Raw genomic sequence first — 18,307 nt, 5'->3', positions numbered from 1 at the left:
TTTTGTTTAAACTTTAATCAGGAGGTCTGTCATAAACAGTTAAATGTAAGCTCTCTGCTCATGGTCACTGTTAATTGAGTTAAAATAATAGCAATGAGATACTGTTGGTTAATTGATAAATAAACAAGCATAATATATATATATTTAAAAAAATATTTTAAAAACAATAGAGAGTCCTAATTAAAAGTAGACTAACATAAAAATGATCCATATTAGGAAAAAGTCTAATAGCTTTTTAAGGAAATAGCTTACTAACCTTAATGTCAAATTGATATTAAGTGCAACTCATAGCTATTAAACGTTATTTCATTTCTCATTTATTTATATTTAATGAAGCTATTATAAGATCTATTTTTTTATATTAAATGATTTAATTATAACTAAGCACATTTTCTGTCTTTACATTTTAGTAGTTATTTTTGTTTGTTTATCAGTTTTAGATTGCTTTCCTCACTACAGTGTCCATGTCTGCTGATAATATTGTGTTTTGGGGGATAAATCAAAACATGGAAACTGGAGTTTACTTTTCTAGTGATATCTGGCAACCCTGAGTTTAAATGAAGTGAATTAGAGTTAGTGATGGAGAGTGGCAGTGTACTGTATGTTTACAGACCAAACAGTTGCTAATCTTGCTTATGATTGGTGAAGAATTATTTAATAAAGAAGTTTGACTTAAACCCACCTTGTAGCATTAGCATTATTATTAATTTACTCCATCTGACGCCACTGTGTCTATACGAGCAGGTGCAAGTTCAGGTCATTTTGCGGGATCAATAAAAGATGGTGGTTGTGAGATTGGGAAGTTGACAGAAGCAGATGATGTACAGAGTTACTCTCTTCATCATAATGGCTTCTCTGCAGTATTTCCACACTTGTTCGGTTGACTGAGGTGATGAAAAGTAGTGTGAAAGTAACTGTTGTGCAGTTTAGATGCATTTTGGACTTCCTGTAGTTTTTATTCTGATTGTATTATACAACTCGAAACAGGTCACTTGCACCGATGCAAATAAATATTTATTCACAGTCGCACAAAATACTTTTCAGTCACAAACATGAGTGAAATGGTTGTACTGTAGAGCCCTGAGTTTATCTCCAAAGTTTTTTACCCGTTTGGCGTGATGACGTTTAATGTCCCCGACAACCTCTGTAGTGCCATTTAGCATCGTGCTAGTGTCATGATTTCCCCTCGCGCAAAGTACTGGAGCTTGAAGCGAAGCTGGCAGCTCGAGCGCTAAAATGCTTACACCATTTCCGGGTTTTGGTACTACAAAATGATGTCATCCCTGCACCGCTCTATGGTGATTGGCTGTAAGTGTAGGAAGCGCTTGATTTGATCTGCAGTGGAGTTTTCTATGAGTGGAGGACGAATTTTAAATGGCAATATTGCAGTCAATCATGTTCATTTAATCGTGGGTAGTCAAAATCGTAATCGCGATCGATATTCGATTAATTGTGCAGCCTTAGTGTAAATGGTTAAAATTGTATTATTCCATTTATGCAAGTGTCTAGAATCCTAGTCTAAAGCATTGGAAAAGTGTTATGTTTAGACAACATAACTTTTATGTACTCAAGACAAAGACTGATTATTTGTACCGTTATTATTTGATTATCTATTTATCCTTATGTTCTTTTTGTTTGTTTTAGACAGGTCAGGCAATGAGGTTGATGGCAGTCAGGCAGGAGTGCATAGCTTGCTGCTTAACCACCACATTACAATGTATCGTTGGAGAAACTAACTAACTAGTCCCGACTGTTTCCTGAAACCGTAGTACCTGTGTTGCAGATCCATCATTTGAACCATGTTGGTTGAACAACGTAGAGCTTTCGTAATGACGTTACTCAGGGGGTGGAGTAATAACTTACGCTTACATTGAATATCAAAATCTGACACTGGAAAGACGTTTATTGCAAGACAGATGCTGAATACACAAAATACCTGCACATTTAGATGTAGCCTACTCTGTGAGTGGCATAGTCTATACCCCGTATACATGACTGTTCAGTAAGCAGCTGTCTCCACAGTAACGTATTTTCCTCACAATGCTGTATAAATAATAAACATGGGTTAGTTTTTTCTATTACATGGAATCACTTTATTTACAGATGTCCCATAGCTGCTGATGTGTTTAGTTTATTAGGATTTTTATTGTATGTCACTCGAGCATGCATGCATGCTCTAAAAACACCACATAGATTCTTGACACTGTACTGTGTGTCCAAGACAAATTTCCTTTGGGACAATAAAGTCTATCTTAATCTTGATCTCAAAACATACAGTAACTGAAAGTGTTTGTGTCTATATACTGTATATATACTCAGCAAAAAAAAAAATTGTCCCTTTTTCAGGAGACCATATTTTAAAGATAATTTTGTGAAAATCAAATAAGCTTTACAGATGTTTTTCATGCTTGTTCAATGAAACACAAACAATTATTACACATGCAGCTGTGGAACAGTCATTAAAACACTAACAGTTTACAGGCGGTAGGCAATTAAGGTCACAGTTACAATAACTTCGGACACTAAAGAGACCTTTCTACTGACTCTGAAAAACACCAGAAGAAAGATACCTAGTTCCTGCTCACCTGTGTGAACATGAATTAGTCCTGCTGCAAGGAGGCATGAGGACTGCAGATGTGGCCAGAGCAATATCTGTAATGTAAGAAGCCTAAGACTAAGCCTAAGCCTAAGTGCTACAGGGAGACAGGACGGACAGCTGATCGTCTGTGCAGTGGAAAATTACATGTAACCATGTGCCCCCCCAGACATAATCGAGACTTTGTGAATGCTTTGGTGGAAGAGTGGAGTAACATCTCACAGCAAGAACTGACAAATCTGGTGCAGTCCATGAAGATGAGATGCACTATAGTACTTAAAGCAGCTGGTGAACACCACATACTGACTTTTTATATTGACCCCCCCCCCCCCCCCGCCTTTATTCAGGGACTCATTATTCCATTTCTGTTCATCAAATGTCTGTGAAACTTGTCCAGCTTATGTTGTTGAATCTTTTCATGTTAATACAAATATTTACACATGTTAAGAAATTTGCTGGAAATAAAAGCAGTTGAATGTGAGAGGACGCTTCTTTTTTTTTTGCTAAATATATATGGATGTATGTATAACCATCATTTGGTAGGTGTCACTGTAGCTCAACTGGTACGGCATGCCAGTAACACTGGCAAATGTCATGGGTTCAATTCCCAGGGAACACAAGAAGTAATTAGATGTATATTGTAAATGCCCTGTAAGTTGCTTTGGATAAAATCACCTGCCAAATGCAGACATGTAAATATACTAAAACACTATCACCTCACTCATAGTCACAGTCTTTCACAGTGAAGGAAATAAGTATTGAACACGTCAACATTTTTTTTCAGTAAATATATTTCCAGTGAGTTTATTCACATGAAATTTTCACCAGACATCAGTATTAACTCAAGAAATCCACACATATAAAGAATTCACAACATTAAAGTCCATAAATAAAGTTATTTATAATAAAGTGGAATGACACATTAAAAAAGTATTGAACACGCTAAGAAAATGCAGTTCTCCAAGGCAAGGAACCAGCTGAAATTCGTAAGTAATTATACCTCCTATCTGTGCAAATTAAAATCAGCTGGATTAGTAAATTGATGGTCTATAAAAATGTTTTTGTTACCAAAGTGTCACACAAGAAACATCTCATGATGGGTAAAAACAAAGAGCTCTCCCAAGTCTTTCGCAACCTTATTCTTGCAAAACATATTGACAGAATCGGATACAGATGTATTTCAAAACTTCTAAATCTTCCAGTAAGCACCATTGGGGCCATAACCCGCAAGTCAAAGCAACATCACTCCGTCATCAACCGGACACACACAGGAGCTCGTTGCAAGAAGAATTGTCACAGAGAGAACAATAGGCAATGCACTCCACTGCTCACGCTCACCCCACAAGACTCCATTACTAAAGAAAAGGCATGTCAAAGCTTGTTTAAAGTTTGCTACTCTCATTTGGACAAGCCTATGAAATACTGGGAGAGTGTAGTCTGGTCAGATGAGAGCAAAACTGAAATTTTGGCTGTCATACATGAACTTTGTGGCAGAAGAAATGGCACTGCACATCACGCTTAAAACACTATACAGATGCAGCCTTTAAGAATGAGTGTTTTTTCACACAGTATCACGCAATTCGTTACGTGTGATCAGGCGGTATACTGCAGGCAGGGCTCTAAGAATTTAATTTAATTTGTTGTGCTTCACACAATAACCACCAGGTGGCGCATAGAAAAACATACTGTAGCTGAACACAACACTATAAAAATGGAATGTGTGCCCGAATGGTTCACATAAAAATATTACGCTTCTCATCATAACCTATGATAAACCTAATTTAAATAAATTTCTAATTACAAGATTATGTATCTGGATCAGGCAGAATTGCATTATGGTTTCTTTTGCTGTTGATGTGACGTGCTGATGTGGGTCTCACTGCAGTGACATGTTTGTTAGTTTAGTTCAACAGTTCAAAGTGACTTATTCCTTTTCTGAACTGTTTACTGTAGAATAGAATAAAATAAAGTAATGTGTGAATATACAAATATATATTATATACTGTAAGCTATGTATAACACATGAAACACAAATGGCAATATTTAAATAATACAGTGCAATGGTCACAAACACAAGGAATGGAGCTTATAATTATATTTCAATCTGTGAATGAATTGAAAGTCTATTTCAAAAAATATTGAAAATCTTTCGCCCTTTAACCTCAGTCAAATGTTTGCACTCTGTCGCAGACTGCAGAACTTTCGAAACTCTTTCTTCGAAACTATGTCCGACGTCCTTAAAATCAAATTGGCTGTCTGTCCTTTAATTGCCATCTTTGGTGTTCCATCTCAGCGTCAGCCTCTGAACCATAAACAAGCTAGTGTAGTGGCTTTTGCATCGTTACTTGCTCGGCGCAGAATATTGCTGTCTTGGACCTCTCCACAACCATCCTCTATATCAGTCTGGCTTAAAGATTTAATCTTCTTTTTAAAACTTGAAAAAATCAAGTATAACATCAGAGGCAGGGGTGACTCATTTTTGGGAAAATGACAACAATTTATTACCTACTTCAAAGATGTACGCACCCTGGAGGTGGATTGAGGAGAGGTAGACGGTAAATGCTAATGATCTTTCCATTTATTTATTTATTTATTTATTTATTTATTTATTTATTTATTTATTTGTTTGTTGTTTTTTTGCTTGTTTCTCTGGTTGTTTCTTATTGTTTTTTGTTTCCCCCTTTCTTTTGGTTTTGGCTGTGATTGTTTTGCTGGGGCTGCTGGGTGCGGTGTTATAAGATGTAAAATGCAAATTTCCAACAAAAAGTCTATGATCAAAAAAACAACCTTGAGGCCGGAAACCAATTAACGAGTTCAGATAGTGCTTCAGGAAGGGAGGTAGATATCAGCTAGGATGGCAGATAGAAACAGACAGAAGCTTATTGAGACATAAGAAGGGAGTGTTGGACAGAGAGAAACAAAAAAACAAAGACTCTGTCTGAGTGAAACCTTTTTTTTTTTAAAAAAGAAAGAAAGAAAGAAACCTTGTCCTCACTGCACATGCTCCACAAATTTAAGATAACATGTAGACATGAACAATTAATTGAAGCACACTGGTTTAATTACTTTTTGACAGCTACAAACCCTCTGTCTCTGAAGTTTTTTGTTAAGCTGGAAAGATTATTTCCCACAACAATCTTCTTGGGGAGGCTACAATTTGGAAACAAGAAAGAACAGTGTAAAAAGATAATGAATGGATGGTTCATTTATTTGCACTAATTTAATACATCAGAATAATTTCAACAGAGTACTGCTTTGTAACCAGCTGATTTTGCTGCAGCTTCTTCAACATCAGATGCTTCAGATGAACTCAGAGGCCCATCAAGGCCGCTTCTGTTTTCAGAAGAACCCATTTCCATGCCAGTCAGAGAAAGTCTACGCTTGTCAACACTCTCTAACTTTTGGTGAGACTGGTCAAAGATGCCATCTCCTCTGTCAGAGAATATGTTTGGCAAAGAGCTGACTTTTACAGGACATGCCCTTCTCCTGGCAGATCCTCTTGGGGAGGCTACAATTTGGATACAAGAGAGAACAGTGTGAAAAGATAATGAATGGATGGTTTATTATTTGCCATGATTTAATACCTAAGAATAATTTCAACATAAATTTAACACAGAGGTATAGAAACACAAAATATTTCTGAGTGATGAATTAATAATGTTTAAAAGGTTATTAAAAATTAAAATCTTAGCTATGTATCCTAAGAAGATTCCCTTACTTGGCTTATCACTAGAAGGTGGTGAAGGGACAGGGCTAGTACATTCCTGGTGAAGGCTTTGGGATGTAATGTCAGAAGGAGTGTTTTCCTCAGAAGGAGCAGCCATGATTTGCTCAAGCTCAACATCTGATTTAGCCAAAAGTCCTTCTTCTGCAACTTCATCAGATCTTGACATGTGGTCAACATTTTCTGTTGAAGAAGTAGCAGTGACCTCAAGAACGCTTGCATCCAAATAGGAGTCAGATTTGACTCTTGAAGTCAGAGGGTCATCAAGGGGGCTCATGCTTCCAGAAGCAGCCAAGATGCCCTCAACCTCATCTTTGGCCTTAACTTCAGGTCCAGAAGACTGGTCAAATACTGTGGAGAATGGGACTTTGGTAGATCTTCTTGGGGAGTCAGCTCTCTCTTTCACAATGTCTACAATTTGGGCAAATTATTATTATTATTTTTTTAGTTGTGACTAATGTGATTTGAATTCATCACAATGGTAGTACAACACAATGCTTTCTATCAGTAATAATATGTCATTCATTTAAAAAACCTTCTCAGTATGAATATATGGCTATGTAACATAAAAAGATTAATTTACCTAATGTCTCAATGTCCTGAGCTGTGATGCTAGACTCGTCATCAGCACCTCCTCTTGGCTCATGGACTGGACTCTGGTTGACATCTGAGTCAGTGCTGGGAAGGATACTATCAGACACTGTATCAAACTCATAGCTATAAAGAGAATCAATCGCGCTAGGATCCTTTTCAGTGCTAACATCTGGTTTCAGTTGAGGAATCAAGGAATCAAGCATACTTTCAAAGAGACTCTCCACTATTTCTGTTGTAGAATCGCATGCCGTTGGTGAGGCTGTCTGAAATTCGTGTGACTGGCTTGTAAAAGTTTTTTTCACATCTTCTCTAAGTTCTATCAGTGCACAACCAATCATAGATGCCACACCATCACTGAAGCCAGGCATGAAAACATTGTTGCTTGATTGTTGTTCCCGGGAGATGTTGTTTATCTTATCCCCTGCTGCACTGAATCTCACGGGATGCTGTTGCTTGTGAACCTGGGACACAGCTTTTGCTAGTATATCATCAATTTCACCCACAATGCGCAGAGTGAGCTGATTCTTGAACGATCCAGAGGTTATGCAATCCAGGACAGCATCAGTAATGTTAGTTCTTAATTGAGGTTCTACCTTAATTGTAGGCTCAAGATACTTACTCTTTACCTCTGTAGTACCTGTAAGTACCTGAGGATTGCCGGATGTTTTGCTTAACTTTTCCCTGCGCATCAGTGCTCTAAATGAGGGATGACCAATCGGATCCATTCTGGGCTTTCTAGGAAGAAGTTTTGGTTTCCCAGGGCTCTTTGCTGCAGGTCCTTTCAATTACACATACATGCAATTAGATTTGTGTGTAATCTTTGATCATTAACACCGGTTAGTTTATAAGTCATTTTGCTCTGATGAAAGGTAATATTTAATATCTTACCAGCACCTGCTTGTCCAAATACTTCTATGGTCTTTCTGGGTTTGACTGATTTCTTTCTGGTTGTGTTAGCGACACGTAAGCGGATATTCTTCTTTGCCGTAGTGCACATGCTATTTTCCCCATGTGCCTGAAATGAAAAATTTAACTAATTTTAACCTTGTCAAAAAACCTCAGCCTGTAGAGAATATACAAATCTATTACCATTTGTAAAATTACTAAAATTCCAAAAATTTTGCCTCATTCCTATAAAGAAAAAGTTTAAGTCTATAGTTATATCTGACGTCTGAATACTGACATCTGCAATCGCTATATTAAATCCTCACTACACACTTAACTGAACTCTGTAAATGACCCCTGATGTCAGGCAACGTTTCTTAAATTCACAAAGCAAAGAAATAGCTTAGGATAATGTAGATAATCAAAGATTATATCCATTATAAATTCAGTATGAATCCATTATAAATGCATTAAATGATATTAATCTCTTTTGCATAGTTTCACTAAGTCTACTTTGAATTATTGATGATAAAAATAAATGATCTGTTTCACACAGTGGCTAAGCTCTGAAGTGCCATTTTTCGTTTACAGTAATGATGAATTAACATATTCTAAAATATATCCTGTTTCAAATACATTGTCTGTGTACGTATTTTTACATCTATGTTGAGAGCTCATACTCTGGAAACAATTCCTACTCATAATGTAATCAAATTTGATCACATACATACACATTTACTTAAAGGTACCCAGAGTAAGTACCTGAGGATTGCCATATGTTTCGCTTAACGTTTCCTTGCGCATCAGTGCTCTAAATGGGGGATGAACAATTGGATCCATTCTGGGCATTCTGGGAAGAAGTTTTGGTTTCCCAGGGCTCTTTGCTGCAGGTCCTTTCAATTAGACACAACACAAGCAATTAGCCTTGTGTGTACTCTTTGAAAATTAAAATTGGTTGGTTTATAAGTAATTTGCTCTGATAAAAGACAATATTTCATATCTTACCAGCACCTGCTCGTTTACCTTCTAAAATCTTTACGGGGTCGACTAATTTATTTCTGGATTTGTTAATGCTAACTACGTGGATGTTCTGCTTTGCCATAGAGTGCATACTATTTTTCCCATGTGCCTAAAATGAAAAATGTAACAAATTTTACTCTTGTCAAAATAACTCTGTAGAGAATATACAAATCTAACTCTGTAAAACCCTGTAGAGAATATACAAATCTATTAAAATTTGCGAAATTACTAAAATACCAATATTTTTGGCTCTCTCCTGTAAAGAAAAAGCTTAAGTATGTAGTTACATCTGATGTCTGAATACCAGCATCTGCAATTAGTGTATTAAATATTCACTACACATTTTACTGAACTCTGAAAATGACCGATTATTTCTACACAAGATCATAATAAATTATTACATTTCCATTTCCAAATCATGCCCATCTCTCTTTGCTCTATCCAAGATGCTTCAGTGTTCCTTACACAAACCCTACAAGACTATTACCTTATCAAGTGCTGTGGCATACATGAAAAAAAGAAAAAAATATTTAAAAAATCTAAATACACCCAATAATATTTAACAAGTGTCAACTAATAAAATCCTTTAATTATCTGTTTACCAGAACTTCCTCAGGTCGTGCAGTTTCCTGGCAGAAATCTTGATTTGTAGGCCTGTTACTCAATTCTGGAGCGAACGTCATCGCCACTCCTTCTCTTGTTCTTCAAGAAACAAACACATTCCGTTAAATTAATTTTTTTTTTGATAAAAGTCTTTCCACACATTTTACTTTTTAAACATTTCACTTCTGTTCTCTGATCATTTCCTCTCAAAAGATCAACGAGTTTAATAACTCTACACGCGCATGCTCTGCTTCTCAGACTCAGCTTTCTAATAGAAATGATACACACTCAATACTAATTGTCCTGTGTGTGAAAAAGTGTAATGGCTTTACCTGTCCATTTTACTACTCCTTAATCCCAGCATCTGTAAAAAAAACAAACAAACAAAAAACCCGAAAGAAAAACATGAACAAATTAAATTTGTACACTGTTTGCTATGCAGTCATGCATTTCAAATACTAAAAGTGTATATGGATGGTTAAAAAAAACATCCTCACAGCTTGATGCTGAGGTGTCTCTTTGTGATTCCTCCTCATTTTTGAAAATCGTTGTATCGCGCAGAAACAAATCTGCGAGTAGAATCATATCACACTAATGTAAAGCAAAATAAACATATAGACTTAAACAAATTCAGCTGCTATTTAAAGACATTTAAGAGTTTTTGTTTGAATTTTGGTTAACCATACAAGAAAATGAGCATCGTTATCTAACCTTTCTTGTTTTCCTACAAATATCTTTACTGGTCAGCCTTATTACTGATGCACAATAACTCATGGAATATTAACTTTAGTAATTAAAAAGAAAGCCATGTTCCCAGTGAGTGAAACAGCGGATATTAATAATAAGATGAACAATTTGCGGATCAAATTTCACTGCCATGGCTCAGTACTCTCAGTTAAAAGCATACCAACAAAAATAAAAATAAAAAATAAAAAATGGAAATCTGTAGTATCAGGTCTTCTGCATTTGTCCTGTCTTTTAACTGTGGTTTTGTGTTTTAATTTTTTTATTTCTTGTTTTTACATTATTTTAATATCTTTTTTATCTCATTTTATTTGTCTTTTATGCCATTGTTCGATTTAAACAAGATGATGTACACTACTTTGGCTGACACTCAGTGTCTTTTAAATCTTAGACACACACACACACACACACACACACACACACACACACACACACACACACACACACACACACATATATATATATATATATATGTGACTAATTTATCAAAAGATAGATTTAAAAATTTTTTTTGCATTATTACAGAAAGACAGGTGTACTAGAAACTTAACTAAAGGGAAGATAGTAGTAGATAGTAGTAGCCATACCTCTCTGTGATCTGTTTGTAGAAACTAAAGACCACTTCAGCTGAGCAGAACGTTTTATTGCTGTCTGCGCTGTGATGTCAAGGTTACAGTGGGAGACATCACAGAATTAGAATAAACGAGACCGAATAAAGTGAAAAAACTTGTCTGAGGTGCGTGTAGGGACGAAACCGTGTTCTTAAAACTCACTCAAAATCTGGAGACGGGAAAGTGAAACAAATTCTCCTAAATCCCACAAATCACCTGAGCATGAAGAACACGGAGTCGGGGTGTAACTAATCGTATAATTATAGATCATAACGTGATCCTGATGGGTTAATCTTGTTTCCCACCATGACCATTAACCTATAGAGGATTTCCAAGTGAACTTAAAGACCAGACCATACTCAAACTGGGAAAGTTACTATTAATGTTCAGGTTCCACTTATTAACTTTATTTTATAACGTGATGATCTTCCTCTATCTGAATCAGGCAGAGAAAACTCTCCACAAAGCTACTGAACTTATAGAACTTTCATTCATTTAGTTACCTCCCTGTTCATAACGTGGCCAGACTGGAATAAAGCTGGTTTGACATTGGACGTTCGATATTCCCGGAAATGCGGAAATTAAGGGACCGTCTCTAAAGTTACATACGACATTGTTTTACACGTTTCTAACTCCAGTAGCATTTGAAAGGAATGATGTACAGTCACACAACCAACTGTAAAGTGTTCATCTAGGTGTCAGGTATGAGAAACACCTTTTAGATTTTTGATGTTTATCAAAATAAACTATTAAATCAATTATAAATATTGTCATGTATTTTATTACTGCATGGGCCCATACACAAAATATACCATTATTTAAAGCTCAATAGAATTTGAAGGGAATTATGTACAGTCACAAAATCAACTGTAAAGTGTTCATCTAGGTGTCAGGTATGAGAAACACCTTTTAGATTTTTTGATATTTATCAAAATAAGCTATTTTTAATATTTAACCTTACAATGCATGAGCCAAAAAAAAAAAAAAAAAAAAACCCTTCACGAATGCATAAAGACGGTTAAAATGACCCGCACTGGATTGAATGCTTTTCTTCAAAAAATAGATGTCCTATTAATGAAATAATTAAAAGAAATGATCAATGAATGTTTTAATATTTCAAATATTTTTTATTTGTTTTCTTTTAATTTATTTATGTACATGTTTAGTTTGTGGATGGGAGCCAAAGGAATTCAAAATCATTTACATAGGCAGCACTTCCAGTCAACCTTTTGAGCCCTTTTGAACTGCTTCTCTGACACAGAAAGGCACGCCGCACGAAACCAGCTCTTGCAGCAGTGACATTCAATCTGAAAAATGATCATAGTAATCTTATTAAATTGCTTAGTAATCAATTAGTTTCTCTGTCACTCTCTCACCCTCTCTCTCAGTTTCTCTCTTTCATTCACTCACTCTCTTACACACACAGCACACACTTGTGAACAAAATGGTGTGCCCATAAAAATGTTATAACCATTGCTACATTACTCACCCAAAATGTTTTTGCACCACCACCCGGGGATTTTGAGTCAGCACATAATGAGCAGTAATGTCCCCTCTTGAATACTGAAAACATGCAGTTATATGTTAGCTCTGTTGGCAAATGGTACATACTGTAAATAACATTACTATATGTTTACTACTTAATACTACTACTTAGTATGATGCTACAACATGTGTGGTTTTTCTGTGATAAAAATCTATACTTCATACCACAGTCTAAATGACAGGCATTTTTATACAAGTAATAAATTACCTGAGGCTTTCAGAAGTTCCTCTGCCACTGTCAGTCGCAGATGCTCCATGTGCTCCTTGGATGAGTTTATAGTCAAATGGCAAGGGATATCTAGAAATGCACCAACAACTTCTTTTGCCATCTACATAAGACAAGATAAGGTAATGTTCTTTTTATTGTCCATGGGAGATTGTTTCACCACAGCAGCTATACATACAAACAAATAAAACACACACATCTAAATCCATTAATCATATTCAATACCCTATTTGCATAATCTACATTGAACAAACATTGAAGAGCCTGAGCCTCCACATAAAGTACAGTTTGCTCTGACCCTTCCTCTGTATAGCCTCAATTTACCCGCTCCATTCTGATTTGTTGTCTGGGTACACTCCAGGGTTCTTACAAGACTGAAGTAAATCAACATTCTGCTCCACAAATTCATAAGAGTGTCAGAGTTTATTATAAGATAAACTCTTTGTTTTTCTTTATGTCGTACAATTTAATGAGGAAATCCAACCTGCATGACAAACACTCCACAGCTGTACCAGTCCTGTTGTGTGGAATGGTTAATTTGTCCTCCATTCCATTTTATGTCCACCCAGTCACATTTACTGAGACAGTTTCTTCTCATCTTGAAGTACTCTCTAGGCAGTGTAAATAAAGAAAATCATGAACATTGTCCATGTAAAAACTTATTTATTTGTTAAATCTTTGTTGAGTCTAAATGTAGAGAACGGTGACAAATCATTGCTTCTCTCCTACAGTGAAGAGTTCGTTTCCCAGCTCATAGGGTATTTTCCCGATAACACCCCCACTCTTCTATCCTATATTTACTTGTCAATTCTGTACTATCCCTACCCCAATAAAGCAAAAAAGGCCCCCAAACCAATAAAAACACATTCTTGTGATTTAAACTACTTTAATGTTCATTTTTTTAACCATATTTATTTATTTTTTTACCAAATGTTAGTACAAAATCCAAACAATAAATGTTGTTGTGAATTTTTTTTTAATTTAAGAGACACACTTTGTGAGTCAATTTAAATGAATGTTCTGCATTGTGCTCTCCGTTCTCTTTACAGGCTATATAAATATAATGATTTTATCAGAAAGGCAACATTATCCATTTCGTCAAATTCTTGCCCAAGCCTAGACAGGAGGTCACAATACTATACGGTCAAGGGCCCCTACCTTGACCTTACTTTTGACTACATTACAAATACGGGGGTGGTTAGATGTTGTACAGTCTGATGGCTGTCATCACAAAGGAACATCTGAAGCGTTCTGTCTTGCACTTGAGGGAGATGAGCCTGTGGCTGAAGGTGCTCTCCATCTGCTGCAGCTCAGCATACACTGGATGAGAGGGGTTTCCCAAAATGGACCTGATTTTATTTCTCATTGTCTTCTCCACCACTGTCTCCAGATTGTCCAGTTTGTGACCAACAACAGAGCTGGACTTCACCAACTTGTTGAGTTTGTCAGCCTCCCCAGCCTTAATTCCACCTCCCCAGCACATCGCAGCAAAGAACAGGGCGCTGGCTACTACAGACTGATAGCAGATCTGCAGCTTGCTGCTCACGTCAAACGACCTGAGCCTCTTTAGAAAAAATGTCTGCTCTATCCTTTCCGGTAGCACGCTTCTTTCTTTTCCAACCAGTCCAGCTTGCTGTTAATGTGCACTCCCAGGAACTTGTATGAGTCCACCATGTCTATTTTCTCCCCCTGGATGGTAATAGTTGTTGGGGGCTTTCTGTGTCGGTGGAAGTCCACTATCAGTTCTTTGGTCTTGGCGATGTTGAGCTGAAGGTAGTTGTCCTCAGACCATCTGACGAAGCTCTCCACTACACCTCTGTACTCCTCCTTCTTATCTTCACAGATAAGATGCAGCCCAAGGTAAGCATTTCTTATTAAATTAATCCATAGGGTAACCTAGTTAAACTTTAGCTGGCTCCTGCAACTCTGACCAGGATGAATAAATTGGATGAATTAAATGCTTCTGTAATGTTACCTAGCGGGGAGACAAGCGCGAGTAAGCCAGTAGCAGGAAAACGTGGAACACAGCAGAGAACATGGTCCGAAGCTACAGACGATGAACAAGCGATGCAACGAGATAATCCAAAGGGGTAATCGGGGCATTGTGAATCAGAGACGAAGCGTATATCCGTAAACCAGAAAAGTCCAACACGTAGACAATGGCCTGGTAGAACGACAGAGTTTGGCATACTGAGCGTTTACTTTGCACCGCGCTGTGGTTAACAAGGTCTTATATAACAGATGAAATACAGGTGTTGGCACTCAGTACTCTGGTGAACTCGAGCACGGGCGTGGCTGGGAAGTGTAGTTCTTGTTGGCTCTGCGGACATGAGTTTGCCGTGGCGTAACAGAGCCCCCACCCGTTCCCCAAAGGGCTCACTCTGGGAGCCGAATTCCTCTGAGACTGTCCACTCTTCTGGGGTCCTGGTCTCTCTGGGTGAGCAGCGTGGAAGTTTTCACGCAAGTTTGTATCCAGAATGTCCCGGGATGGCATCCAACACTGCTCCTCTGGGCCGTATCCCTCCCAGTCCACTAGATACGAGTCCCCCTCTCCTATGCTAGAGTCCAAGATCTTGTAGGCTGGGCGGCCCTCAATCTCTAGCGGTTCCGGTGGAGAGTCTTGCGGAACTGCTGTGGCCAAGGGACCCAGTGTCACTGGCTTGAGGAGGGAGACATGGAATGATGGGGAAAGGCGGCTGTGCTTGGGCAGGTCCAGGCGGTGCGTGACCTCGTTAACCTGCTACAGGATCCAGAAAGGGCCGGTATACTTGGGTCCCAGTTTACTGTTCAAGAAGGGTGACTTTAGGTTTCTCATGGAGAGCCACACCCTGTCCCCGGGTTGATAGTTGGGGTGACTCCTATGGTGCCTGTCTGCCTTTTGTTTGGAGGTGCGGGAGGCTCACACCAGCTGTTGATGGGTGCGTGCCTAGACCTGTTCACTCCGGCGAAACCACTCGTCTGAATGGCGGCTGATAACCTAAGACACACTGGAACGGGGTTAGCTGGGTGGCAGAATGTCGCAACGAGTACTGTGCATATTCCGCCCAGGGGAGGAAGTGACTCCAGTCCTCCGAATTGGTGGTGCAAAAGGTTTGGAGGAATCGGAGGATTTCCTGATTGGCCCTTTCTGCCTGTCCGTTGGCTTGAGGGTGGTAACCGGAAGTGAGGTTAACGTTGACTACCATCTTCTCCATGAAACTGGCCCAGACTCAGGATGTGAAATGGGGACCCCTGTCACTCACAATTTCCTCTGGGATGCCAAAGTAGCGAAACACATGCTGGAACATTAGGTCGGTTGTGGCAAAGGCAGAAGGAAGTGCCGGAAGTGGAATCAGGCGTAAGAACTTTGAAAATCGGTCCATGGCCACCAGTATCACCGCGTTGCCTTGTGACTCCGGCAGGTCCGTTATAAAGTCCAGAGCCAGGTGAGACCACGGGTGTGCAGGTATGGGGAGCAGTATCAACTTTCCGACTGGTAGGGCACGGGGCACTTTTGATTGAGCACAGGTGGAACATGAGGACATGACGCGTTGTACCTCCCTAGGCATGTGGGGCCACCAATACTTTTCGGCCAGCATTTGGTAAGTGTGATGGGCTCCCGGGTGCCCCGTCGCTAGCGTTGTGTGAGCCCAGGTGACAAGTTCTATACGGTAACATCTTGGCACGGATTGTTTCCCTAGAGGACAGGCTGTTGGGATTCGTGACCTGGGGAAACGAGCTAAGGCTTGATCCAGGGCCCACTCTATGGCGCCCACAATGCAGGAGGGGGGCAGGATATACTTTTCGTGGTCTGCCCGACCTTCAGGAGAGTGGATACGGGACAGAGCATCAGCCTTCGTGTTCTTTGTTCCTGGCCTGTATGACAGTGTGAACTGGAACCGGGAGAAAAACAAAGACCAGCGTGCTTGGCGGGGCGTGAGCTGTCTAGCAGTTCTCAGGTACTCTAGATTTTTGTGATCTGTATAAATTATGAACGGGTGGACGGCCCCCTCCAACCAGTGCCTCCACTCTTCTAGGGCCAATTTGACTGCCAGGAGTTCCCAGTTCCCCACATCATAGTTATGTTCTGCAGGCAACAGCTTTCGTGAGAAGAAGGGCACGGGGTGAAACTTGGGTCTGTCCCCAAACCTCCGAGACAGAATGGCTCCCACTCCCATCTCGGATGCGTCAACCTCCACGACGAACGGTCTGGAGGGATCCAGGTGTCAGAGGATGGGGCTGTGGTTAATGCCCGCTTAAGCTTCTCCCGGGACTCCTGGGCGTGGGAGGTCCAAAGGAGATGCCGAGGTTTACCCCTAGGAGGGATGTCAGGGGTTGTGCGATTTTACTAAAATCTTGGATGAATCGTCGGTAAAAGTTCGCGAAGCCCAGGAAATGTTATAATTCCTTGTTGGTTTGGGGAGTGGGCCACTCCACCACTGCCCTTACCTTGCGTTGGTCCATGGTGACCCCCTCCGGACTAATGACATATCCCAGGAAAGTGATAGTGCGCTGATGGAACTTGCACTTCTCAGCTTTCACATACAGCTGATATTGCAGCAGACAGTGCAACACTTTTCGGACATGCTTGGTATGTTTTTCAAAGGACGTCAAGTATATTAGGATATCATCGATGTAGGCGATGACGCACCGCCCCAGTAGGTCCCTCAGGATGTCATTGATTAAGTTTTGGAATACTGAGGGAGCGTTAGCAAGCCCATACGGCATGACCAAATACTCGTTGTGCCCGGAAGTGGTGCTAAAGGCCGTCTTCCACTCGTCGCACTCCCTGATGCGGATCAGGTTGTAAGTGCTGTGTAAGTCTAATTTCGTGAAAAAGGTCACGGACCTTAGCTGTTCAAGGGCTGCGGGCACTAGTGGCAGGGGATAATGGTACTTCACTGTCACCTGATTGAGACCCCGATAATCGATGCATGGTCGAAGGCCCCCTCCTTTCTTCTCCACGAAAAAGAACCTAGCGGACGTGGGTGATGTGGAGGGCCAAATATACCCCTGTTGGAGAGCTTCTTGAATGTACGCATCCATGGCCCGATGTTCCAATTGGGAAAGCAAGTATACTCGACCCCGTGGTGGGCTAGCTCCGGGGAGGAGATCTATGGTGCAGTCATAGGGTCTGTGTGGTGGTAAGCCGCTTGCCCTTTCTTTGCTGAACACCTCACTGAGGTCATGATACTCTGGAGGAAAGGTGACAGGGACATGGGACAGAGGACTTTCCACTGTTGTGGTGGCCACAGGAACGTTCGGGCCCATCAGGCAGTGTCATAGACAGTAGGGGGACCATTTGGTCACCTGTTTGTCTGCCCACGATACCTGAGGGTTATGACATTCGAGCCATGGTAGGCCGAGAATGATGGGGTGCAGGATGGAAACTGTGACATACAAGATGATGGTCTCATGGTGAAGGGCACTGACTTGCAGGGTGATTGGCACTGTGTAGTGTGATATGACCCCGCCTCCTATTGGGGACCCATCAATGGATTGCACCTCCCGAGGCTGGAGCAGGGACTGAATGGGGAAGCTGAGAGTCTGCGCCGTCCTCTCATCTACGAAGTTCTTGGCTGCCCCAGAGTCGATGAGCGCTGTAAGCGCAATAGACTGACCTGAATATTCAAGCACCACAGGTAAGATAAAGACACGAGATTTACATAACTGGAATGGACTCACCCGGGGATGATGAGGTTGACTGGCTGTGCTCCCCTCGGTCGGCCATGACCTCCTATGCAGGCACTGGTGAACAGCGTGCATGTTTTCACCACAAT

The 18,307-nt window shown here is 40.0% G+C and overlaps 1 protein-coding gene across 3 annotated transcripts; it reads right to left on the bottom strand.

The window, feature by feature from the left end:
- Nucleotides 1-5,260: 5,260 nt before the first annotated feature.
- LOC108266484 (uncharacterized) lies at nucleotides 5,261-10,027 on the bottom strand. Of its 3 annotated transcripts, none has more exons than XM_053680755.1 (9): nucleotides 9,920-10,027; nucleotides 9,755-9,786; nucleotides 9,422-9,521; nucleotides 8,823-8,928; nucleotides 8,562-8,692; nucleotides 7,803-7,929; nucleotides 6,904-7,692; nucleotides 6,315-6,731; nucleotides 5,261-6,104 (listed from the first exon to the last, which is right to left on the bottom strand). In XM_053680755.1, exons 1-9 carry the CDS (start codon nucleotides 9,956-9,958, stop codon nucleotides 5,836-5,838), a joined length of 2,010 nt encoding a protein of 669 aa, XP_053536730.1. In that variant the 5' UTR covers nucleotides 9,959-10,027; the 3' UTR covers nucleotides 5,261-5,835. The 3 variants fall into 3 exon arrangements, with proteins under 3 accessions (XP_053536730.1, XP_017325361.1, XP_053536736.1); XM_017469872.3 differs by having other exon boundaries at nucleotides 5,262-6,104; nucleotides 8,805-8,928; XM_053680761.1 differs by lacking the exons at nucleotides 8,562-8,692; nucleotides 8,823-8,928 and having other exon boundaries at nucleotides 5,263-6,104; nucleotides 9,920-10,026.
- Between the last annotated feature and the right edge of the window lie 8,280 nt (nucleotides 10,028-18,307).

Source organism: Ictalurus punctatus, chromosome 1 (genome assembly GCF_001660625.3).
Source record: "Ictalurus punctatus breed USDA103 chromosome 1, Coco_2.0, whole genome shotgun sequence".
NCBI lineage: Eukaryota > Metazoa > Chordata > Actinopteri > Siluriformes > Ictaluridae > Ictalurus > Ictalurus punctatus.
Note: the sequence above shows the minus strand (reverse complement) of the source record. Positions and strands in the feature narration are given on the sequence as shown.